General features: G+C 38.1%; 3 protein-coding genes across 3 annotated transcripts; all 3 read left to right on the forward strand.

The window, feature by feature from the left end:
• The first annotated feature begins 21,339 nt into the window (after positions 1 to 21,339).
• LOC127104328 (uncharacterized) lies at positions 21,340 to 22,008 on the forward strand. The gene has a single exon (XM_051041515.1). The coding sequence runs from the start codon at positions 21,340 to 21,342 to the stop codon at positions 22,006 to 22,008; it is 669 nt and encodes a 222-aa protein (XP_050897472.1).
• Positions 22,009 to 22,041: 33 nt separating this feature from the next.
• On the forward strand, positions 22,042 to 24,777 carry LOC127104329 (uncharacterized). The gene is made up of 3 exons (XM_051041516.1): positions 22,042 to 23,695; positions 23,810 to 23,992; positions 24,293 to 24,777. The coding sequence occupies exons 1-3, from the start codon at positions 22,042 to 22,044 to the stop codon at positions 24,775 to 24,777; spliced, it is 2,322 nt and encodes a 773-aa protein (XP_050897473.1).
• Positions 24,778 to 26,507: 1,730 nt separating this feature from the next.
• Positions 26,508 to 27,041, forward strand: LOC127104331 (uncharacterized). Its single transcript, XM_051041517.1, has one exon. It carries the CDS (start codon positions 26,508 to 26,510, stop codon positions 27,039 to 27,041), a length of 534 nt encoding a protein of 177 aa, XP_050897474.1.

The raw sequence follows: 27,041 nt of genomic DNA on the forward strand, positions 1-27,041 counted from the left end.
ACCATTGATCGCTCAAAGGAAAACAATCATCGAGGGTTTGAATGAACGAAACAAGAACACTATATCATATATAATGTATTTTGCATCAGGATTACATATATCACATATATGTAACTTGATCGATCTTAATTTAACCTTTGATTCATTCTGTCTTTAATCATATTATTACAGAACAAAAACAGTTATCAGATTCATGGTTTCGTAAGTGGCTCTGATACCACTGTAGGAGAATAGCCATCCAAGGCGCAGCGAAATTTAAAAATTTCTCCATTTAGTGATCCTTACGAATGGGCATGATCAGTGATAGAATTGTTACCTCTTGTGGCGATTCAAACCTTTGGTGCAGATCTCTGATAATGATCAAAACCTTTGATACAGATCCACGGGGCGATCACGAACATTGAACGATGACAACGTCTCTACTCAGTCCACACGAACGGATTCCTTCAATCGCAGTGCTAGCTGTTATGAATGAAGGCTTTGAGTGAGAGAAAGAGGGAAACAAAATTCCAAGTCTCTACTTGAATTTCTGTCTGAGTGGATTGGAGTGACAATGCTTCTACCCAAGGGGTTCTATTTATAGAACCACTTGTGTGGGCTTCAAGCTAAAAAGCCCACTTAAGTGTATTTTGGCCCATATCTTATAATATGTCCAAAATCACTTAAGTATTTGGTACCTTACCATATTTCGTCTCCCACTTAAGTGCACTGTACCTTATGGTTTTCCTTAGTTACTCTATCTCTCATCAATCCGTCCTTTGTGTGTGACCCTATAGGTTTTCGTGGCGTTGGCAATTATATTAAATCACGCATTTAACATAATAAACAGTGAGCGGTATCTAGCAACACATCACTGTTATCCAAGTCACAAAAATGTCATGTGATCTGACAAAACCTCCTGTGATAATAATTATGTGTATAATTACCCCTTCGCCCTTATGTCTATGTTGAACACAAGGTATAGACCGTGTCACCCTTGTCCAGTTCAATATTAGGCCCATAGACATTTATCCTGTTACGCAGGATTGGCAAATTCCATCTAGGACACTCATGTCCCTCAGCATGCTTCGTGGAGTACCCATCAACTGTCTTTATGGTTATCCAGTTACGGACAACGTTGGATCAGCAATAAAGCACTTGACTCTACATCTAGGATCCATAGTGGTTTCAGGTCGAAGAGTGGTAGACACTATTATGACCATGAGAATAACTTATGACACTTTGCATAACTTTCTATATAGTATTCTCATAGCGGGTCAATCCGGTATAAATATTACTCCTAATATTCATACCTATGTTTAAGACTTGATAACTCCTTATCCATGATCCATGAGATGTGATCATTAGTCTACAAACATAATAGTCTTAATGCTTTAATGTTATCCCACTTCACACTAAAGCTCGACTACGGATACTTTAAGAATGGTGTCCTTATGTTCAATGTGTTCTCATGATTAAGTCACACTTAATACATTAAACGGACTATCTATTCCAGGGACTTTATTAATCAACCATAATAAAGAAAATGCCTTTTATTATTAATAAATAATTCGATACAAGTACCAAAAGTATTGGCCTCTAGGGCTTACACCAACAGATCCTTAGGGTGGTCTTTCTGAATTCTGATAGAAGGCACCTTGTTGGATGCATCTACCTCAAATTCAGGAGGAGTATCTTGTACCTCTTCAGTGTTGACTGGAATGTTTGTTGAAGTCTCAAGGAATGTTCCAACATCTTCTATGACATTGGATCCTTCATCTTTATCATCCACAATCACATTTATGGATTCCATCAAGACATTGGTTCTGGAGTTGAAAACTCTGTAAGCTCTGCTGTTAGTAGAGTATCCCAGGAATATACCCTCATCACTTTTGGGGTCCATTTTCCTCCTCTATTCACGATCTGTGAGAATGTAACATTTGCTTCCAAAGATATGAAAGTACTTCAAAGTAGGTTTTCTACCTTTCCATATTTAATACAGAGTGGAAGAGGTTCCCTTTCTCAAGGTAACTCTATTGTGAACATAGCAAGCTGTATTCATAGCTTCAGCCCAAAAGTGCATAGGAAGCTTCTTTGCATGAATCATAGCTCTAGCAGATTCTTGAATAGTTCTGTTTTTCCTTTCAACTATTCCATTTTGCTGAGGAGTAATAGGTGAGGAAAACTCATGACTTATCCCTTCAGATGAGCAGAACTCGTCAAACTTGGAATTTTTAAACTCCTTCCCATGGTCATTCCTAATTCGGACAACACAACTATCCTTTTCCCTTTGGAGTCTGATGCACAGATCTTTGAAGACATCAAATGCATCTGATTTTTCTCTGATGAAGCTTATCCATGTGTATCTAGAATGGTCATCAACAACCACATAAGCATATCTCTTCCCACCAAGACTTTCAACCTGCATAGGTCCCATTAAGTCCATGTACAAAAGTTCTAGATTTTGGATGTTGTAGGATGTCCCAGCTTAGGATGTGACATCTTAGTTTGCTTGCCAACCTGGAATTCTCCACAGACTCTTCCTTCATCAATAAGCAGCTTTGGGATTCCTCTAACTGCTTCCTTGGATATGATCTTTTTCATTCCTCTTAAATGAAGATGTCCAAGTCGTCTATGCCACAGCTTCACCTCCTGTTCTTCCTTGGCTGAGGAGAACATTGAGGAGTAGTTTGAGACTTTAGGTTCCCATAGATAGCAGTTATCTTTGGATCTGGATCCTCTCATAACTTTCTGATTATCTCCATTCGTCACAACACATACTTCCTTAGTGAACTGAACATACAAACCTTGATCACATAGCTGGCTTATGCTGATGAGATTAGCAGTTAGTACTTTTACTAACAACACATTATTCAGTTATGGAACTCCAGAACTGTCCAGCTTACCAACACCTTTGATTTTTCCTTTAGCACCATCACCAAAGGTCACATAACTGGTAGTATGAGGTTGTATATCCACCAATAAGTTCTCCATACCAGTCATATGTCTTGAGCAACCATTATCAAAATACCAGTCTTCTCTGGTAGATGCCCTTAGAGATGTGTGAGCTAATCTAGCAACCCATTGTTGTTTCTTGATGAGGGCATTATGCTTAGATGCCTTCTGCTTAGGCCTGACTTGAGGGGTCTGGTTAGGATAACCATGCAACCTGTAACAGAAGGATTTTATGTGACCAAATCTACCACAGTAGTGACATCTCCATCTTCGAAATTTCTTCTTCTGATGGTTAATCCTCCTGTGTCCCCGATGTTGTGACATTGGTTGTGACTTCTGCTTGATTTTGTGAACTTCATCCTTTGAGCTTTTGTGTTCAGTTGAGGATTTCTTAGCAAAGCCTAAACCAAACATGGTTCCTGATTTCTGTCCCACCTTTAGAATCTCTTCCAAGGTGTCAGTTCCTTTATTCAACATTCTGATGGATTTTGTCATTTGATCTAGCTTAGAGGTCAGCAAGATTATCTCACCATTTAGACCATCTATGACTATCAGATGCTTCTTCTTCTCAGCTTCCAGCTCCTTGATGAGTGTCTTCTGCTTTTCTCCTTGTATACACACTTCTGCACTTTTGACACATAGATCTTTATATGAAGAAGCAAGTTCATCAAAGGTAAGTTCATCTCCACTTGAGTCATCACCAGAGGCACAGACACTCGTTAGTGCAGTGACATGTTTAGCATATTCTCCTTCAGATTCACTCTCAGAGTCTCCTTCAGACCAAGTGACAGATAGTCCCTTCTTTTGCATCTTGCGGTACGTAGGACATTCAGCTCTAATGTGTCCAAAACCTTCACATCCATGACACTGGATTCCCTTGCCTTGGTTGAACTTTTCTTCGGATGTTGATCTTTTACTGAAGTCAGACGAAATGTTCTTGACATTTGGTCTCCCTTTTTGATCAATCTTCTTTATGAACTTGTTGAACTGTCTTCCAAGCATGGTTATAGCTTCTGATATGCTTTCATCACCTCCAATACTTCATTCTTCTGAATCCTCTTCAGTATTTGATACGAAAGCTATGCTTTTGTTTTTCTTTTCAACATTCTCACACAAGCCCATTTCAAAGGTTTGGAGAGAGCCAATAAGCTCATCAACCTTCATGTTGCATATATCTTGAGCCTCTTCTATAGCAGTAACCTTCATGGCAAATCTCTTGGGAAATGATCTGAGAATCTTTCTCACAAGTTTTTCTTCAGACATTTTCTCTCCTAAGCCTCCAGAAGTGTTAGCAATTTCAAGAACATTCATGTGGAAGTCATGAATAGTCTCATCCTCTTTCATCCTCAGATTTTCAAACTTGATAGTCAGCATCTGAAGTTTAGACATCCTTACCTTGGAGGTACCTTCATGAGTTGTTTTGAGAGTATCCCAAACTTCTTTAGCCAGCTCACAGTGATGTACCAGTCTGAAGATGTTCTTATTTATCCCATTGAACATTGCATTCAAGGCCTTAGAGTTTCCAAGGGTTAATTTCTCTTGCTCCTTGTCCCACTCTTCTTCAGGAATTTGCATAATGATTCCATCTTTACCTGTCTTTGTTGGATGTTCCCATCCTTTGTTGACAGCTCTCTAGACCTTGCTATCCAGAGACCTCAAGAAGGCTATCATACGAGGTTTCCAGTCATCATAGTTAGAACCATCCAGCATGGGTGGTCTATTTGAGAATCCTACATCCTTGTCCATGGTACTAGAAAGTAACGTCCCTAGATCTCACCCAAAAATTAACAGGCAGGGTGCCTGCTCTGATGCCAATTGAAATTCTAGTAACAGACTATCGATGTCACACAGGATGTTATGACATCCAATTCTGCACAGACAGGAAATGTATGCAGAAGGTAAATGGAAAATGCAGTAAAAGACACAGACAATTGTTTACCCAGTTCGGTGACAAACACACCTACGTCTGGGGGCTACCAAGCCAGGGAGGAAATCCACTATAAGCAGTATTAATTCAGGCCTTAAACCAACTGTTTAATCCTATCACTTAATACCTACCCAATGCAATTTCAATCTAAACTAAGACCTGAGTTCCTACTCACTCCCCCTCAATCACAGCAGTGATTACAACCTTTAATAAGTTTAAAGTTAATGGCGAAGTTATACTTCAAACAACTCTTGATTGTGCTTAAAAGCTTTAATCAAGAAACACAACACTCACGCTTAAAAACTTAGAGTGACACAACAATTACAACTCAATGAACACCCTAGTCCAATGCAATCATCTAGGTGATAATTGCTTGGCTCACAAGTAAAACCTAATACAAGACACAATAAAAACTACAGCTATGAAATACAATGATGTATTCAATGCTTCACACTTCGAAATCCCTTGAGTTGCTGAAAGTAGGATTGCCATCCCTTTATAATGCAGCACTTGGGCCTTGTACTTGAATTTCCTAAAATTAAGGTTAAGCAAGTTAACCTAATTTCCACATATTAGGGTGCTAACAAATAGGCTATATGCTAGGCCTCTTAATTGTAGCTCAGTTGTTAGTTTCCTAGATTTTAGCTGAGCTGTTAGATTCCTAAAAAATAGCTTGAGATAAATACTGAAACAGAAAAACTAACTAGCCTACACTTTAGCACATGCTGTCAGGAATGAATGTCATAACATTCAGTTTGACGTCCAAAACATAGGCCATATGCTAAACATCTTTAATTCTAGCTCAGCTGTTTGTTTCCTGAAACAGCAGCCTGTGACAAATACTGAACTATACCAGAAAACCTAACTGGCCTATAATTCAGTATCTGCTGTCAGGGATAAATGTCATAACATTTAGTTTGACATTCAGTAAATCCTGTATTAGCTAATCCTGCAGCATACTACTCAAGCATGTCATGACATCAGTCAAGACATCAGAATACAGTTAGTGTTTTAACACAAAATGCAGCCAATCAAAAACATCTACACTTTAAGTTTGAAAGAAATTCATAATTCTGAATTAATGAGGTTGGAGTATGATTTGTTATAAAAGTTTTGGAATCTCAACCTTTAATTTGCATGGACTCAGGATGGTGTGAAAATGGGAAATTTGAATGTTAGTTTTTATTTGAGGGAAAGGATTCATCGGAGTAAGTTATTGGATGAGGAGTTATAAGAAATGTAAACTCAACCAGGTTTTACGCAGACCATGAAGGGGATTCTTTTATTTAATAAAAGAGTATGTGTTCCGAAAGATATAGAGTTGAGAAGGGCAATTTTAGAAGCGACACATAAAAGTATGTTTACCATTCATCCAAGTTCAACTAAAATGTATCAAGATCTGAGGAATGGTTATTTATGGCTTGGTATAAAGAAGAGTATCGCCGAGTATGTAGCTGAATGTGTAGTATATCAACAAGTGATAATTGAGCATCAAAGACCGGGTGGACTAATACAAGCTTTAGAAGTCCCAAAGTGGAAATATGATAGTATTTCCATGTACTTTTCCGTATAGTTACTATGTACTCAAGGTGGTTATGACTCAATTTGGGTAATTGTGGATCGATTGACTAAGTGAGGTCACTTTTTAGCCGTGAAAACCATATACAAAGCTATTCATCTTGCAAGATTGTTTATCGCAGAGATTGTGAGGTTGCACGGTATCCCTTCTAGTATTATATAAGATAGAAACCCGAAGTTTAAATCATGATTTTGGGGAGAATTCTAACATGCTATGGGTTTAAAGTTATGCTTGAGTACTTCTAATCATCCTCAGACGAACGATAAGACCGAGTGTAACACCCACATATAATATATGTCTAGAATATATATTATACATAGTGTAATACTGGTATTAAAATACATAAGTGCATAGCAGCACAGTGTATATATACAAATACATGCCCAAAATAACACAATATGGCATAAATGCACATAAGAGTGCCCAAAATAAAACTACTGATCTAGATCATTAGACAATGATCTCAAAAATATATACACAGCGGAAGAAAAGCCACCAATCCTCAGGTAAGCAAGACATCACTCTATCTTTCCCTTACCCTTATCCTGCTCAGAACCACCTGAAAAATAATCAACAACATGGGGTGAGATAATAATCTCAGTGAGTTCCCTATCTTATGGGTCCACTCGGCTCTACAGGGTTTTCTAATCAATATTCAACTCATATCCAACTCAAGTCAACAAGGGAATGAAGACTTGAGCGATGGGGAAACTAACTCGCAATTGTATGGCAACATGTATTTGAATTCTCATAACTCAACCATGACCATTATTCAGATCACGAAACATCAATTCCCAAACAGACTTACGTCTAAGCCAGGCCCGGTTCATGCATGCTCGTATGATTCGACTTTCGTGGTGGATATCAGGTTCCCCTATGGGACTCAAACCCACTTTTAAGAACCATCACTCGTATGGGACTTTACCCACTTTGAGTCTCTTTCACCGTATGGGCCTTATCCCACTTTAGTATCCACCTTTCCCCCATGTCTGCCATGGTTGGGGCTCAAAACCAATTGAGGCTCAAATCATTGGTCCCACATCCCAATGCTTACACGTCTAAGCATACCAAAAGAGATGCGTACCATCACAGAAAACATACATTCTGAATACATGATCGGTTGTACAATCATCAGTTCCACGAACCATAACAACAAAATTCATCAATCATAGGTGACTTTATTCACCAAGATACACAACAATAACATGGCGTGTTCCATACAATGCGTCTCATTCACAATCATGGCAACAATTCGTCCACGACCTCCACATAAGCATCATACGATCGAATATCGTATTCTCGTATTATCTAGGTTATAAACCTCACTCATAACCTAATTTCAATCCTAGGTTAACTCACTAGATTCATCATGTAATTTTCACCATTAACATGTATTCAACTTAAACATAGCATCATGATTGATTGATGGGTGAAAGAATGCATTTAGAAACACTTAGGAAATGGATTTTGAAGTTTTTAACTTGAGTCAATCGATTGGTTGGGGAAGCCCAATCGATTGGTTCCTCTCACATTTCTGTTTTTCAAAATTTGTTGAGTGTCAATCGATTGACCCTGAGTGTCAATTGATTGATCCTGCTAAAAATTTCCACTGTTCATATACAACAAGTTTGTGCAATCGATTGACATGTGTAGTGGGGTATTCGTTACCTTTAGATTTATGGACTAAATCAAAAGTAAACCATACAAGTTGAGTCGCCACCGCACTTCTATTTATCCAAAGGAATGGTTAGAAAGCAAACAAAAACCTAATAGTTTTATCGAATCAAAAACTAGTAAAAATGTCAGAGATCGGGGTAAGGGGGTTGGTTATGCAATGGGAAGGTGTTAAGCACCCAAAACATCCTAGGTACTCCTAGGGAACCCTTTTCACACTTGTTGTAAGGTTGGTATTTTGTGAAAAATTTGTTTGTGCAAACATGATTGGGGAGATGAGAGAAGAGTATACAAGTTATTTATAATTTTTGTGTTTGAATGGATAAACCCATTGCCTACGTACCATCTTAAAAAAGATTAGGATCAAAACCTCGTAGTTCGGGGTAAAAATCTCAAAACAAGTTGGTGAATTGATTGGGTCTAAAAGCCTTAAGGTCTTTTGTTATCTAAGGGAGAAAACTCAACCTAAAAACCATAAATCCACCATGTGAGGATAACTTCAACATGCTAGTGAGGGGTTAACCCTATAATAAGCATGGAAGACTCATTGTCCATCACTAAGGATATAAGTGAGTATTACATCTACCTCAAGGATAACTCAAACCTAATAGCTATTGGTTATGAAAAGTTTTTGATAAGAAAGTGGCCATTGAAACCACAAAAGTATTTGAATGAGTTATATTTACCAATGAAAAGTATTTACAAAATATGGTCAAAGTTGACTTAAAGATTCAATTCAAAATAAGTGTTATGAAAAGAAAGTTTGAAAATCAAAAGCATAGTGCTTAGGTTTCTAATGTTTGAAAGCAAATGTTAATGTTTGCACAAAAGTTTTGGCTTGGGTTAGAGTGGAGGGAAGAAGAAGAATGGCTAAAGTCCTAATCATACAAGAGATGAAGGATAAGAAACAAGACCACAAATGGAGTTCCTCTCTTGAGATCATATTGATAATCCAAGTAGCTCCCATCCTTTGGAATAAGCAAGCAAATAAGTGTATACTCAAGCAATCAAATCAATCAAGCAAGCTCTTAGAAGATCCCCAATGGCTCTTATATCTTTCTCTTTTGAAGCACACGACAATGGTTCTTCAATTTGGCTTAAATAGGATTCCCTAGCACAAAAGCACACACATCAAAAAGTTCCATGAAGTAAATCAAGAATGGACAAGAGTGGGTTTAGAGATTTGGTCCTTTTAATCCATCTTCAACATTAAGGCCTTTTTTACTCCATTTTGCATAGGGAATGTCCTAGAATCTAAGTCCATTTTGTCCATTTTTTGCATTTGGTCCACAACAATCAAAACAAAACACAAGCATAATAATATATACACAATTATGTGCTCAAGTGAGCAAAAGGTAAATTGCATTAACATAAACACGTACTTAAATGAGCAAAGGGAAAAAGCAAATGAATAATATGTACAAGAATAGTAAATTGCATAAATGTAAAGAGCAAGAATTAAATGTTAATGGTTAATGGTTATTTGTTAGAGTTAGTGTGCCATAAGGCAATTTAGCGCTATGTTAAGCAATCGTAATTGGACTTATGTAGAAGTCATAACTATCTGAGTCCGGTCAATAATAATGTAGGCAACAACACAAGTTAGAGATTTTGATTAGTGAATCAAACTCCTACAACTTGCCATGCCAAAAAGAAGATGAGAAATGATCTTGTATTGATTTAGGTTCTTTGCTTGATTAGGAAGCAACCTATCCTTAATGCAAAGCATTCACTTGATCCATGATCAATTTGAATTAGATTTGAATCAAGGAAGGTTAGACCTCCCATACATCAAGGCTAACCACCAATCTTTAACTCATTGATCAAAAAAGAAGAAGAAGAAGAAGAAGAAGAAGAAGAATATTAAAGTACATTAATGGAAATGAAATGAAATAATCAACAAGCATTGACCAAAGATAGAGAAGATCAAGGTCAAACAATAGTAAACAGAAGCAAGATGAAGATTAGAAGTAAAGAAACAAATAAAATATTTTTTGTAATTTTCAAAATTAAAATAATACTTGAATTAAAATAATAAACAAAGGTCAAACCTCAAACTCACTTCAAATCAACTTTGAAGAGTCCAAGTGAATTATCCTAAGTTCAACAAGGTCAAACAAAGTTTGACAAAAAATTTCAGCATTTTTAGAAGTCAGAAACTATTTTTAATCAATTAAAAATGCATAAAAATAATCTAATTGAATTAAAATCTCAAATAAATCTCAAATCAATTAATAAATTAATGAGACTATTTTTCATATATCTATCATCATTCAAAGAGGTTGGAAAAAATATTTTTGTATTTTTTGAATATCAAAAACTATTTTAAATGAATTAAAAATAAGCAGAAAATAGAAAATTCCTAAAAAATATCAAATGATAAAATAAAAATATTAAAAATCATTTTTAGAAACTAGAAATTAAAAGAAGAAAAATGCAATTGGTCTCACATTTTTTGGACCAATAATGAGGGAGATATGAATTTTAAAAATGAAATGGAATTAAAAGAAAATTAAAATCCGAATTTAAAAAAGTGAAAAAGCGTGGATCGTTAGATGCATAGCTCATTAATTGAGCTGGCAAATCGTGTGGCTCCTGAGCGCGTGCCTACCATGTTCCTTGGTCAATGCATCACATGTAGCATTTAAATAAGTCATAACATGGGACGACTGTGATTAGATCTGGAAATAGAAACGCATGGCTCAGATTGAATCTGGAGATTGGACGGTGACTTGCGCCACCGGCTTCTCCGGCCAGCTTCCGGCGAAGGCAAAAGTTGCAGAGAAATAAATGTTCACCAAATGCCACGATCTAGGTACCAACCGAAAGCTGGGGTGATGTACATCACCCCTGCGCCAACCAAATTCACTCTAGGTTTCTACATTAAGAGAAATCAGAGGTTGAATTTCTGTGGTGTTCAACTGAACTTGTTAGATTTTGAAAATTCAAAGCTCAAATCAACTGCCTTTATGAAGAGGACTTCAGACAACACAACAATAGCCAGAAACAAGCAATATATGAGCAGATTCGAAGAAAATAAAAATGTGAAGTAAACCTCTGATTTGCAGAGTTTGAGAGCATAATTTCTTGGTGTTGATGCTTGCAGTGTAATCTATGGAATAAGGTAGCAAGGATTAGGAACTTTTAGATCTAAAATCAATCAATGCAATTGAAGTTAGATCTGAAAAAAATTGAGAGAAAAGTGGTGAGTTCCTTTAGAGTGTAGTTAAGGGATCAATTGTGCAGCATTTATCACGCCTTTAGGTTGCTGAAATGAGGAGCATTGGCCTTGTATTTATAGCAAAAGCATGGCTGAGATGCATGAGCAAAGTGTTGCATGGATGGAAAGGACCTCCATGCATGGGCCTATACAGGCGCATGGAGGGCCCAATTCCACTTGTATTTGGTAGCTAATCATCAGCAGATGCAAATTGGACGTGCAAATGGTGCAGGCTTAGCTTATGCAATGCATTTTTAGTGAGTTTCCAAAATTGTACCAATATGTTCATGCTTTCGAAAATGCCATGTCCATAATTGAAACATAACCTTATGAGTAATGGTTGGAAAGCTTTTTGCATGAGGATTATTTGTTATGTTGATCAAAAATTCATTTGAAACTTGGAAATTGATGAAAAGTGGTCATGAAGTGTAGGGTGAAAAACATGTACATGTGAGGATCTCAAAAATAGCCAAACTTTAAGCACCTCTGTTTCAATGATGCAAGCTCCAAATGACAAAATCTTCAGCATCAAAGTTTTATGTCTTTTCAATACAATCAATTTGGACTTAAATTTTTCATAGTTTGGATTTTTTATGAAGACGTTATGGGCACTTGAAGTTGGACTTTTTCACATTTCAATGCATTTGATCCAAAGTGACCTATAATGTTTTGCATTATCACCTGTATTTCTTTTAGAATTTTGAAATTTCTCTCAACATAACATTTGAAGTAGACATATTAATATTTCCAATGCATTTGATCCCACCTCAAAATCGTGAAAAATGAAGGAGTTATGTCCTTGGGAAGTTTACCCAAAATTAGGGTTTCATTCAAAATGACCTATAATGTCTTAAAATGGATGATGACATTCCAAGCTTTAGATCAATTTTTGATGAACATGGAAGTTGTTCATATGGTTCTTAAGAACATTTTTTCTCTTGGGGTCATCTCCATTTGACAAACACATAAAGAGTTAGGTCTCAGTGTACTTCAAAATAGTCAGATGAATTGACTGATCAACTTCTCAAGTCCAAACCTCATATCTTGATGAATTGATGATTGAGGACACTCAAATAAGTTCAAATATGCATGAAATGATGAATTAAATAACTTCCCTTGATTGCATTTGACCATAGGTTGAGGTTGCTTCATGAGCAAGATACAATTGGTACACAGATGAATTAGGGTTTCCTTGGGAAACAAACCTCAAACCCTTTGGTTTGCTTTGAGTTGAGATACTTGGGAGGCATATTTGATGGATGAGAGCTTTTGGGAACCATTTCCATGCTTTCTTTCATCTCTTCTTGGCCATATCAATGCACATAGGATCTCCTAGAAGCTTTGGATCTTGTGACTGCTCAAGCTACAAACAAAAGATGTTAGTGACATATTTTTGTGCTTTTTGTTAGTGAATAAAAATGAGAAAAGCAATAATATACAATTCAGGCATGCTTGGTGATCTCAAACCACCTCTCAAAAGTTCCCACCCAAAGGTAGGAGCCAAGATGCTTATGATCCTTGAGGCAAGATGCAAATGCAATGTCATGATGCCATGAGGGATCTTAGGGTCAAAATTGGGGTCTTATAACATGCAGTGTCAATCGATTGGTCCTGTGAAAATTTCATTTTTCTGCTAAACCAAAGGTTGTCAATCGATTGATAACAGGGGCCAATCGATTGGTTCACCCATATTTTCATTTTTCCACTTCTCAGAACACCATTTTCCTCTGTAACTCCATTTCCAATCAAACCCACACTCCTTCTTCCAACACATTCATCTCACTACATGCTCATATACACATGTACAACAAGAATCCCAAGTTCATAACTAAAAGGATTTCAACATCATAACATAACCATAACAAATCATATTATCATACCAATCATAAAAACACATCAAGGCACATGTTCATGGAAATCAACAAGAGCAAGAACATATTCATCTTATAGCATGGATTTTCATGATTTGTCTAACATTCTACAACCCTAACTTTTCTAGAAACCTAGAGTTTCTAACTAGAACCCGCCTCAAGAAATTGAAGAGGAGAAGTTGTTGAAGATGAGATGAGGATGGAGATGATGGTGTTGGTTCCAAGTTTTCCTTCTTCTTCTTCTTCTCCACAGGCCTTGCTTTCCTTTCTTCTCTTGAGCTTCCTCTATCTTTCTATACTTTCTAATACATAGAACAAATGAAGTGGCTTATGGTAGGTAGAAACATGTGGTGATGAGTGATTCAAAGACCAAATGCAAGTGGCTAATAGAAACATGTGGTTGGTAAGTGGTCTCTAGTAGCAACAAATATCCCAAGTGGCACCAAACTTATAATATTTGTTCTACCGGAGCTATTGACCCATTATTAGTGTTACCAAAATGTCCCAATTAATAAAAGGTCAGTTCCAAATAATATTAATTAAGTCAACCTGGACTCACTATTTGCCCTATTTATCCCAATTGGCAACTTTTAGAGCACATAGGAACTCAGTTGACCTCAATTAATAGAAATTTAGGTGTTTAAGGATATACGGGGTATTACATCCTCCCCCCCTTAAATAAAATTCGTCCTCGAATTTAAATATTACCTGGAAGAGATGAGGGTAAGCTTCTCGCATTTCTGACTCTAGTTCCCAGGTGGCGTCGCCTGGGTGTGATTCATCCCACTGAACCTTAACAAGAGGAATCTCCTTATTCCTTAACACCTTAACTTCTCGTCCTGTAATGCAACTTGGTAGAGGTTCGAAAGTCAGATCTGCTTCTACTTCTACTGAATCTGGAAGAATAGGCTGAAGAGAATCTAGAATGAACTTTCGGAGTTGAGATACGTGAAAAACATCATGCATTTCCGATAGAGAAGGTGGTAAGGCTAATATGTAGGCTACTTCTCCATTTCTCTCTATAATCTGGTATGGCCCTATGTATCTCGGACTTAGCTTCCGTGACTTAAACGGTCCTTTTAGTCTCAACCTCGGAGTTACCTTAAAAAATACATGGTCACCTCCATCAAATTCCAATGGTCTTCTCCTGTGATCCGCATAATTCTTTTGGTGATCTTGTGCTTTCTTTATCTTATCACAGACCATCCTTATCTTTTCCGTTTTGTCTTGAATAATCTCCGGTCCTAAGATCCTTTCTTCGCCAACTTTTGTCCAACATAAAGGTGTTCTACATTTCCGTCCATACAAAGCTTCATAAGGAGCCTGTCATACTTTAAATTTTACCCTGAGTTTTTCACTCGTATCAACATAGCATGAATCAATCCATTTTGTCATGCATTTCATCAGTTAAAAAGAATTTATCAAGATTTTAGATAAAAAGTCAGAAGTTTTGGCATTTTATCTTATCTTAATAACCTTCATTCATCATATGTTGATTAAGAAGTCGAAAGACTTGATTTCTCGATCTCAGTGCATCATTCATTCAATTACATCTTGTTTCAGAGGTTCAGAAGGTGAGAATCAAGAGCGTTGTCGTTGTCTGAATATATGTATAGGTTTTGTTTGTGTTTGAGAATGAGAAGCAAATGGTCCAAGGGAGATTCATCTGCGTCTAATTGTCTGTTCGTATTTATTCAGTCAGTGAATCAGTGCATTCACTAGATGTTTGCATTTTATACTTGTCACCACATGCATTTTATTTTGCATAGTGCTTGGAATTTCAGCTAGGTTAATTTTTCGGATCTACAGACAAACCGGTCGCACCGTTTCTCAACTGTATGTCGAATTAGCGGGCGAAAAATTTCAAAACTGAGCTTGCAAACATCAATTTTATTAATCTGCGATCCGCGTGGTTTAATCTGGCGCACTCCTTTTATTTTTTCGACTACTTTTTCGGTCGCATTTCAATCAGTCTGAGCCTTTTAACTAGACAATTTTTATTTCAAAATTTTATCAAAACCTGTATACTTCCGAGAAGTTTATTTTGTGCCGATCAATTAAGTGAATTCAATTTATTTTTTGGACATTTTACGCCTGATTTTTGTTATTATTATTTTTTTCCGATTTATTTTTTATGTTTTAGCCAATTTAGTTAGTAAAATTAATTAAAATTATTTGTGTGTTAAACTTAATTCAATTTTTATTATTTTTATTTTAATTAGTGAAGTTTAATTTTTATTATCATTTAATTTAAGAATTAGAAAGAATGCAAAATATCTTCAAATTTCTCCTTTAAGAAGGAGACACTTGGCGCATGGTTGTGGAAGGTTCGTGGCATGTGATCGATCCACATGTTTCTTTAAGTATCATTTCTTCTTCTTTAAACCACATGAGAGTTGATGTAGAAAAGCGCAGTAAAAAACACCTTCTTCCTCCTCATGAAAGACTAAGATTATATTCTCCAAAACATCATCCGTTCATCACTTAGCACAAAAACCTCTTATCTCTCTTTCACTCAACTCTACTCATGACAACCATAACCTCCGATTAATTCCAACATAATATTTCATCATTTTCACTCTTAACAACAAAAGAAACATTTCCATAAAAACACCACTCCTCACGCGAACAATACTGTTGCACACCACAATAAAAATGTGCACTTCCGAAAACGGTTCAGCCAAGGAATGCATGATGACCATCGCTGAACCTAGCTCCGGCGAGACATCACTAAGTTTTGACGCGGTTGCATTCATCCTCGTCGTCGTTAAGCCTTAGTTAACTACATCGTCGTTCATCTGCTTTCCGACTCTGACGGTTCTTTCCTTCTCCCTCTCTTTGCCTTTTCATTTTTAACATTAAAAATGTTGTTTTGGTTTTATATGATGTTGTCATTAAGATTTATGTTCAATTAGTTATATATAGGTTTAAGTTTTCAATTTTTGAGCTTATAGAAAGTTGTTTTTATATATATTTACTCACTGTTTTTTGAGTTTATATATATATATATATATATATATTCGTTCTTAATGTTATGTAAGTATATATATTGATTTTCTATTCTAAGGTTTTTATATACGGACATATGAGTTATTTAGGCAGGTATATAGATTTTCTATTCTAAAGTTTACCATATATACATACTGACATGTGAATTATATTATCACACTACCAATTAATTATGCACCCATCTTAAGTTGCTTCTATTTTTCTTATCATTATGAGTTAATAAGATAGTTGCTTATTAATTAGTTTCTTGATTAACTATTGTGTTTTACAAATTGGTTAATTAAGTATTTAGTCCTTCTATTAAATAGTTAATTAATTTTCTCCGTGAATGGTATTTTGGTCCGATGCACTTTGGTGTTGTATAAAACATACTTGCATTTATCTTGATTTTAAGTTTGCACACTTGTGATATGCTTATTTTATATCTTTGTAAAACAAAAACTCCTTTTCATAACAAGAAGGAACTTGTCTCCTATCTAAAATACTTGATCCAATGTCAAGTTGTTAATGCAGAAAATATTTTTATAAAATTGAAAGACAAAGTAATTGTTGGTGCACGCCTCTTGAATACCTTGGTTTTTCGCCTGAAAAAATACCTAATTATATTTAAACATTATTTCAAAAAAGATGAAAATGGAGATGGCCTCGAGCCTTCTATTTCTCTCCTCAATTACTTAGATACGAGTAACCTTACTCGGCCATTCGAGCAATTGTCATCCATTAAAAAAAACATCCGCCCCCGCCACATCCAAATTATTTTCATAAGTCAACTTCAGACGCTTGATCCAACGTCAAGTCATCCCCCTATTTTCAAAAGCTTTCCACAATAAAAATGGAAGAAACTGATTAAGTTTAGACTTTCTCTGTTTCGAATGTTAGGATACTGCTGTAGAGCTCAATGTTCAAACATTCGTCTTCAATATTAAAATACAATAATTACTAGAATTAGGTCATTTCTCTTATAGAAGAAAAAGATTGATTGAGTATCGACCTTCTCTTTCCCAATTATTTGGACACTGTTGTAGAGCTCTCTGTCTGATTAATCGTCTTCCATTAATGAACTTTGACCTAATTTGCCACACATTTTTATAACAAACTTTTGGATGAAAAGAGAGTGATTGGGCTTAGGCCTCTTCCTTTTCGAGCATCTGAGTACTGCAGTAGAGCTCCCTGCTTGGATGTTTGTCTCCGCTTAAAATCAACTTAAAACTCATCAAACTTGTTTTTCGCCCTTGTGCGACTCCAAGAAACATTTTCAGAAAAGAGTATGCAACATCTATTTTGATGTGAAACAAACAAAGACTTCAGCCTCCAAGAGTGAGCAACAAGTAAAGGTTTAATCGCTCAAATGTGATCCAAGCATCACTCTCTTTAAAAGCAATCTATCCAGTAGTTCTCTTTGGGTAGAACTACGTATGCCTTGAGTTCTTCATAGCACCTGGAGATACGTAGGAGCAGGATTGCGAAATCTTGTCCGGCACATTAATATTAAAACACCCTTAAGTCTTTCCTTTCTATATTTCTATTTCCTCACCCGATAAGTAGAAGATCACAAACGATATCACGCTAACACTCTAACACAAAACTAACTAAATGGGTCCCATCGAGTACGATGGATGTGAGGGGTGCTAATACCTTCCCCTTGCATAACCGACTCCTGAACCCGATTTGGTTGCGACGACCATTTCTTTTTGTTTTTTTCGTGGGTTTTATCGATATTTTCCCTTTCCCTCTTTGGGAATAAATAAAGTTCGGTGGCGACTCTGTTTTGTTTATATTTCGAGCGTTCCTTACGCTCGGGTATTTTTCGTGCCGCGACAGCTGGCGACTCTGCTGGGGAATCTCCTTCTCCTAAGCGAGTCAACCCTAATTTTATTTGTTTTGTGTTTGAGTTTTTGCTTTTATCTGTTTATTTGCTTCTTATTTGTTTTATCTATATATGCCTTTATTATCTGTATTTTCAATTGTTGTGTTATTGGTATATGGTATCATTGGAACTTTCTGGACTATTGGCATTTGTGTGAGGAAAAGCTTTATACCCGAGCTATGAGAGAAACTTAAGTTAGGATGGTGGTTGTGTAGTATTGACCTGCGAGATATCAGACTCGCTAGGTTGATGCGAGAACCCCACTCAGATGAGATCCCTTGAAAGTATTATTGTCTTACGATTAGTCGTTTTGGCGGTGATACTTTCCACCTCGATCTATGATTCTGAGGACCTTTTGTAGAACCCTGAACCTATGGCTTTTAGGACCGATGGTTGTGTAGTGTTGACCTATGAGACTTAGGACTCGTTGGGTTAATGCGAAAACCTCACTCAGAATAGATCACTCTTTGAGGATATTATTGTCTTACGAGTAGTCGTTCTGACGATAATATTGTCAGGTGTGATCCATGACTTTGGGAATCGTGTCTAGAACCGTGGAGTCGATGGTTGTGTAGTATTGACCTATGAGACTTAGGACTCATTGGGTTAATATAAAGACCTCACCTAGAATAAATCCTTTTTAAGATATTATTGTCTTACGATTAGTCGTTCTGACGATAATATTCTTGAATTGGGTCCATGACTCTAGGAACCTTTTAAACCCTAGAGCCTACCTGTTTGGTTTTCCTATTTCGGGAACCTTTCCTCCATGAAGTAATTAATCAGAATGTTCTAATGATCACCTACCCAACTGTACATACATAAACATAAAACATTTCATAATCATAGCACATATGACATGTGCATATTTTCAAGGGACCTAAAGACTCGTTTGATTGCAGGCATTCAGAAGACATGGGTAGCAATCAAAAAAGTACTTATTCATTCAAGTTCAGGAATCCAAAGCTAGGATTGATTAAGGGGTTGATCTCAGATGTGAAAAAAATCAGAAGGACCAACTTTTCTGTTGAGTATGGTGACCTGTTGACTATCATGAACACCGAGGTGGATGCTTGGGCCATTTTCACTTTGGCACAATTCTATGATCCTCCCTTGCGGTGTTTCACATTCCAGGACTTCCAGTTGGCGCCAACACTGGAAGAGTTCTCACATATAGTAAACATTGGTATCAAGGATGAAGTCCCTTACACCGGTCTAGGAGAATTTCCTACACATCAACAAATAGGTTCAGCTATACATCTAGATAAAGCGGAAGTGAAAGCTAATATTGGACCAAAAGGAGACACTTTAGGCTTCACTTTGAAGTTCTTAGTGGGAAAAGCTTCAGATTTCAAAAGTAAAGAAGATTGGGTCGCTTTCAATGCTATGTTAGCCTTGATACTCTATGGGATTGTCTTGTTCCCGAACATTGATGACTTCGTGGACATGACTGTTATACGCATTTTCTTTCTCAAGAATCCCATTCCCGCCTTGCTTGCAGATGTTTATCACTCCATTCATTGGAGAAATGAGAAGAAGGGGGGATGATCCAGTGTTGCGCTCCTTTACTGTATAAATGGTTCTTATCTCACTTACCAAGCGAAGGGCCTTTTGTTCAGAACAAGGATAACCTTAAGTGGTCTCAAAAAATCATGTCTCTCACTGCCAATGACATCGCCTAGTACTCTCGTGTTTATGATGATGTGGACATAATCGTCAAATGTGGCAACTTCCATAATGTGCCACTCATAGGAACTCGAGGTTGCATCAATTACAACCCTGAGCTTGCTATGCGGCAACTTGGGTTTCCTATGGATGAAAAACCAGAAGACAAGTTGTTAGAAGGTTTCTTGCTGGGAGAAGGAGTGAAGGACTTTGATCTGGTGAAGAGGATAGGTCGTGCCTGGACTAAAGTTCGTAGAGAAGGAAAAAGGGAGCGTGGAAAGAAGAATTATATAGCTAGAGGGCCATATACAAGTTGGGTCCAAGCCAGAGCTTCTCAAGACAAACTACCATACCCTTATGAGCCTCCAATGCATACAAATCCTCCAGAACCTACTCACGTCACTATGGAGGAAGCTAAAGAGCTCAAAGTTGTCATCCAAAGTTTGGAAAAAGAGAATGAAGAGCTACGGTTGAACCTTCTCCGGATTACTGAAGAAAGGGATAATCATAAGTGGGAGCTTGGGCGGAAGAAAACACAGCTTCAAGCAAATGTGGAAAGGACTGATAAGGAGGAATATAAGAGAAAAAGAGTCAAACAGGGGTTAGATCAGGCTGACAGCTGCTTGAATACCGTCAAAAGCCAACTGAAAGAGGCTGAGAGGGATTGTCGTGAGAAAGAGAAATGGTGGAAGCTCGCCACAAAACAAAAGAAGGAGATAAGAGAGACACTTGAGGCTGAGATAGCCAACCTCAGTGTTTCACTTTGTGAATCAAAAGAAAGGGAAGAATGAGAACGCCGCAGTAAAGAGAGTGCTCTGGCTGCTACTCAGGTTACACCTGAAATGTGGAAAGGAAAGTACCAGGAGGCTGAAAATGCTAATGAGTGGGAACGATACTGGAAAGGCTGACATGACTCTTTGCTACAAGAAGGTGAAGATTGGATCAACGCAAGGGAAAATATGAATGCTAGTTTGGCAGCCTGCGAGGAAACCATCCAGTTTTTACATGAATAAAGGAATGAGTATCGAGACAAGTTTGCCAGTTTGATAGACTTCTGTAATGGCATGGCTATGAATGTGCCTTTGATGCTAAGATGTGCTCTGGAAGACATAGACAATGACAACATCCCTCTTTCAGTGACCGAATTTATTTATCTTTGTGAAGACATGATGAAAAGGTTCAAAGGAGAGTTGGAAGAGCTCAACAAACAGAAGCCTACAGTCTAACCTTGTCGTTTTGTACTTTCCTTTATGTTTGAAAGAATATTTTGTACTCAATCCTTGTACTCTGTTTTGAATTGAATGAATGAAGGATTTTGAGTTTCTTTTGTACAAAAAGTTTGATTCTATTCTTGTTTTGTTCCCCGTGATCTCTTTGAATGCTTACTAAATAACAAGGAATCAAACACGGTTCCCTAAAAATAAAATTAAACATAAGCATAAAAAAACATTTTTTTATAGCCACGTGCATCAAAGTATGCATCATGCATTTCATTTCTCAAAATAAAAATTCATTTCATTTTTTCCTCGTCTCCAGTAGTTCAAGTTGATTCCTCAACGTGCATACGCTACCCGCTCCAACACAAGAAGAATCATGGATGTAGTTCGAGAAGAACAAGCTGCCTTCAGAGAGGAGATGGAATCTGTCAAAAGCAAGATTAAGCAGATCTTTGAGGCTATACAAGCTCTGGCTAGAAGGGAAGAAGAGGCTCGTGTTGGCGCTGCTGCAAGGAACGATGCTCTAGTTCAAGGGGTTGCTCTTCAGTTAGGACCTTCCGTTCCTATTCCAAATCCCGTTATCTACAGTCTTCCTCCAGGTTTTATTCCACTGCCTGAAAGAACTCATGTGCCTCCACCTCCGCATACTTCTAGAGTAGCTGATGGAGTCGCTGCGCAAGGACCTCCGATAGTCAACCAAGTGGTCATTCCCCGCACTGATGAGGAGCTCCAGGACGAGTTTGAAATGCAGAATTACAATGGAGCTACTCCAGTGGTCATCCCTACTGCTGCCCAAGATTCTGAGGCTATCTTGATGTTCCGTGCTCTGGCCGAAAAGCTAAGAATCTTGGAAGGACATAACTCAACCCGATTGAGTGCCTTGGAGATGTGTCTGGTCCCAGACGTGGTGATTCCTCCAAAATTCAAAGCGCCAGAATTTGAAAAATACAAAGGCCTCACATGTCCTAACATACACTTGAAAATGTATTGCAGAAAAATGGCTGCCTATGCCAGAGATGATAAGCTTATGATCCATTGCTTTTAGGACAGTCTAACTGGGGAATCTTTGGATTGGTACATGCAGTTGGAGTGTAGAAACATCCACACTTGGGATGAGTTGGCTGAAGCATTTGCAAAGCAATACAAATATAATACTGACATGGCACCAAACCGTACTCAGCTTCAAAGTATGGCCCAGAAAGACAGTGAGTCTTTCAAAGAATATGCGCAACGCTGGAGAGAATTGGCTGCAAGGGTGCACCCACCATTGGTTGATCGTGAATTGATTGACATTTTCATGGGTACCTTGCAGGGCCAATATTATGAAAGATTGATCAATAGTGTGTCCACAGGATTTTCTGACATGGTGATCGTGGGAGAAAGAGTAGAAGAAGGACTGAAAAGTGGTAAAATCCAGGGAGGTTCCAACAGTCAACCAATCTTGAAGAAGCCTTTCAAAGGATTCAAGAGGAAGGAGGGTGAGACTAGTGCCATTTCTTCTCAGAGGGGGAGCCCACCATACAAGGCACCTGCTTCTGTGTCTTATTATCAGTACCCTTATGTAGCGGTTGCTCAATATCCAACCATGCCTTACCGTCCAATTGCTCATGTTCCTATTCCAGCTCCGGTACCTCACTATCAAGTTCCAGTTCCTCAGTATCAAGCTCCACAACCTCAGTTCCAAGCTCCTCCACCTCAACATCAACAGAGAAATCAACAGAATAATCAACCACGTCCAGTTCAGCAGCAACGACCAAATCAACAGAGGCCATATCAGCAGTACAATAATGTGAATACCACTCCTATCCCAATGACTTACACTCAATTTCTACCGTATCTGATTCAGAATGGGACTGTCGTGCCAAGGGCATTACCTCCAATGCCGAAGCCGCATAAGCCTTGGTATGATGAGAATGCTAGATGTTCCTTTCATGCTAATTCAGAGGGTCATACAACAGAGAATTGCAAAGTGTTCAAGCTCCGGGTCCAAGAGTTGATAGATCAGAAAATATTGTCTTTTGCTGATGTTCCAAATGTGGGGAACAATCCTTTGCCTAAAGATGATGGTTCAGGTGTCAATGCTATAGAAAGTTCAACTAATGATGGATTGATAAAGGATGTGTTCAAGTTGAAGACTCTTTTAACAGTGGTCCATGCTAGATTGATGGAAGCAGAATTGATGAATGGAGTACATGATAATTGTGTGGTGTGTTCATCCAACCCTGATCAGTGTGGTGAATTCAAAATTTGTCTTCAACATTTGATGGATCAGCGGGTTATTCAGTTCACTAGAGAAAAGATTGATGAGGATGTTGATGTGATTGTGCCTATATTTGATCAAGAGAGGCTTCCCAAGCCTTTTGTGGTCCCTTATCAGAGAAATGTTGACCTAGAGCCAATGAAGAAGATTGAGCCCATGGTTATCCATGTTCCCGCTCCATTCTCATTTGACAGTACCAAAGTCGTGCCTTGGAACTATGAGCCTGTAGTTTATGTGGGTAACAAACCAGTAATCTTGAAAGAGCCAGACGTGACTAACATTGATGGAGCTAGTGGTGTGACTCGAAGTGGAAGGGTTTTCGCTCCTGAAGTGATCCCAAACAAAGAAAGTGCACCAACAGTTGAACCAACAAAGAGGAAAGAGGTGAATCCTCCAGAAGCAGGAGAAGGCTCATCTAAGAAAGCAGTGACTGCTGAAGAGGATAGAGAATTCTTGAAGATCATCAAGAAGAGTGATTACAAGGTGGTAGATCAGCTCAACCAAACTCCTTCAAAAATCTCCATTCTTTCTCTACTTATGAGTTCTGAGGCTCATAGGACTGCTCTATTGAAGTTCTTAAACGAAGCTTATGCGGCAGAAGACATCAGTGTTATTCAGTTTGATAATGTGGTTGCTAATCTCAATGCTAATAGTTGTTTGATGTTCACTGATGATGATTTACCCCCTAATGGGCGAGAACATAATATGGCGCTTCATATCTCCATTCAGTGTACAGATGTTACTTTGGCTCGAGTACTGGTAGATACAGGTTCATCCTTGAACGTGTTACCTAAGACTACCCTGGCATAATTGAATATTGAAGGGGTGCAGATGAGACCTAGTGCTTTGATAGTGAAAGCTTTTGATGGGTCTAAGCGAACAGTTATTGGGGAGATTGACCTCCCAATCCTGATTGGCCCTCAAACTTTCCGTATTACCTTCCAGGTAATGGATATTAGGCCTGCCTATAGCTGTCTGTTAGGTAGACCTTGGATCCATGCTGTTGGAGCTGTCACCTCGACACTTCACCAGAAGCTGAAGTTTGTTACTTCTGGTAAGCTGGTATCAGTATCCGAAGAGGAAGATATTTTCGTCAGCCATTTGACTTCTTTCAGATACATTGAAGTAGGTGAAGACATTGTTGAAACTCCTCTCCAAGCCCTTGAAGTGGTCAATGTGGTCCAGACTAAGCCGAAACTTGTCGAAGAACCCAAGGGGGTCATGTCCTCGTGGAAGAGTGTGAAATCTGCAATTGAAGCTGGTTTCCCTGGAAGTTGGGGCACAGTGATTGAATTACCAGAGAAGAAAGATAAGTGTGGATTAGGATATCAGTCGTCTATTGAACTTTTCAAAGATCAGAAGATACATCAGGGAAAGGTTCCTAGCATCCAGGAAATATTCTCCAAAGCTGGTTTCCGAAGTGATGATCAAGTGAATGCTCTTGAAGATGAAGATCCAGATTTGTCCAAGATGGTATTTCGTGGACCTCCGGATGCCGCTCTCACTAACTGGAAGGCAACAGATGTTCCGTATATAGTTTCTTTTTCAAAGTAATTTACTATTTTCTAAAAACATCTAATGCCATGCCCAAGGCATATGGATAGCTTTGTAGGGCCCATTTTGTGTTAATATTTAAGCCTTATCATCAATACAAAGCACATTTTTTGAGATCCCTGTCTTTCATCTTTTTAATTTTTTTTTACAAACAAATAAACAACAAAATTAAAAAATGGAAATTTTAATTTCACATCACTTTCATTTTTCAAAATCTTCCGCTAAAAAGAAAAAAATCATTTCCATGCAGATCATTAATAACTGGATCCATTGAACACGACAATGTTATAATTCCCTATGACTTCGACCTCCCGATTGACCAAGCTGAAGAGGATGGTAAGGAAGACTGCGAACTCCCAGAAGCGTTGACCAGACTTTTGAAACAAGAGGAAAATATGATTCAGCCTCATCAGGAACCGATGGATGTGATCAATCTGGGGACCGAGGAGGATAGAAAGGAAGTCAAGGTCGGAACTGCTTTGAAAAAAAATGTGAAAGAGGAACTAGTCAAGCTACTACATGAATATGTGGATGTGTTTTCTTGGTCATATCAGGATATGCCAGGACTCGACACCGATATAGTTGTGCACAAGCTGCCGTTGAAGCCGGAATGCCCGCCCATCAAGCAAAAGCTGAGAAGAACTCGACCAGACATGGATGTCAAGATCAGAGAAGAGGTCAAGAAGCAGTTTGATGCAGGTTTTCTAGCTGTTGCAACTTACCCGCAGTGGATTGCTAATATTGTGCCAGTTCCGAAGAAAGATGGAAAAGTTCGAATGTATGTAGACTATAGAGACCTGAATAGAGCTAGTCCCAAAGATGATTTTCCTTTACCTCACATTGATGTATTGGTAGATAACACAACTCAGTTCTCTATATTCTCCTTCATGGACGGATTCTCAGGATATAATCAGATTAAAATGTCTCCCGAAGATATGGAGAAAACAACTTTCATTACACCATGGGGAACTTTCTGTTATAAGGTAATGCCTTTCGGCCTGAAAAATGCTGGGGCAACCTATCAAAGGGCCATGGTGACTCTTTTCCATGATATGATACATAAGGAGATTGAAGTCTATGTGGATGATATGATTGCCAAGTCTCAGACAGAAGAGTAGCATGTTATTCATTTGAAGAAGTTGTTTGTAAGATTGAGGAAATACAGACTGCGTTTAAACCCTGCTAAATGCACTTTTGGAGTCAGATCTGGAAAGCTTCTAGGATTCATTGTGAGCCAGAGAGGCATAGAAGTTGATCCTGACAAAGTTAAAGCTATTCAAGAGATGCCGACACCTCAGACAGAGAAGCAAGTTCGTGGTTTCTTGGGCAGATTGAACTATATTTCCAGATTCATCTCGCATCTGACAGCCACTTGCGAGCCAATATTCAAGTTGTTAAGAAAAGATCAAGCCGTTAGGTGGAACGATGATTGCCATAGTGAATTTGATAAAATCAAAAAGTATCTGCAAGAACCACCAATCTTAGTGCCACCAGTTCCAAGAAGGCCTCTTATTATGTATTTGACAGTACTCGATGAATCCATGGGATGTGTACTGGGGCAACACGATGAGACGGATAGAAAAGAGCATGTTATCTACTACCTGAGCAAGAAGTTTACAGAATGTGAAATCAGGTACTCCATGCTAGAAAAGACTTGTTGTGCATTAGCATGGGCCTCTTGTCGTCTAAGACAGTACATGATCTACCATGCAACAATTTTAATATCCAAGATGGATCCCATCAAGTACATATTCAAGAAACCTGGATTAACTGGCAGAATTGCTCGCTGGCAAATGTTGTTATCAGAATATGACATTCAGTATGTAACTCAGAAGGCCATTAAGGGTAGTGTGTTATCACAGTATCTTGCGCACCAGCCAGTGGAGGACTATCAATCGATGAGACTCGACTTCCCAAATGAAGACGTCATGTACATAAGAGACTATGAGATTCCAAGCCCGGAAGAAGGACCCGAACCAGGATCGCGGTGGACGCTCATGTTCGATGGTGCCTCAAATGCATTGGATAACGGAATTGGGGCTGTTATAACTTCTCCAAAGGATTTTCATCTTCCCTTCACGGCAAGGTTATGTTTCAAATGCACCAATAACATGGCGGAGTACGAAGCATGTATCTTAGGAATTGAAGCAGCTATTGACCTACGAATCAAGATTCTTGAAGTGTATGGGGACTCGACACTTGTAATCTATCAAATCAAAGGAGATTGGGAGACCCGCCATCCCAATTTGATCCCATCCCGATAG

This window comes from Lathyrus oleraceus, chromosome 7 (genome assembly GCF_024323335.1).
Source record: "Lathyrus oleraceus cultivar Zhongwan6 chromosome 7, CAAS_Psat_ZW6_1.0, whole genome shotgun sequence".
Taxonomy (NCBI): Eukaryota; Viridiplantae; Streptophyta; class Magnoliopsida; order Fabales; family Fabaceae; genus Lathyrus; species Lathyrus oleraceus.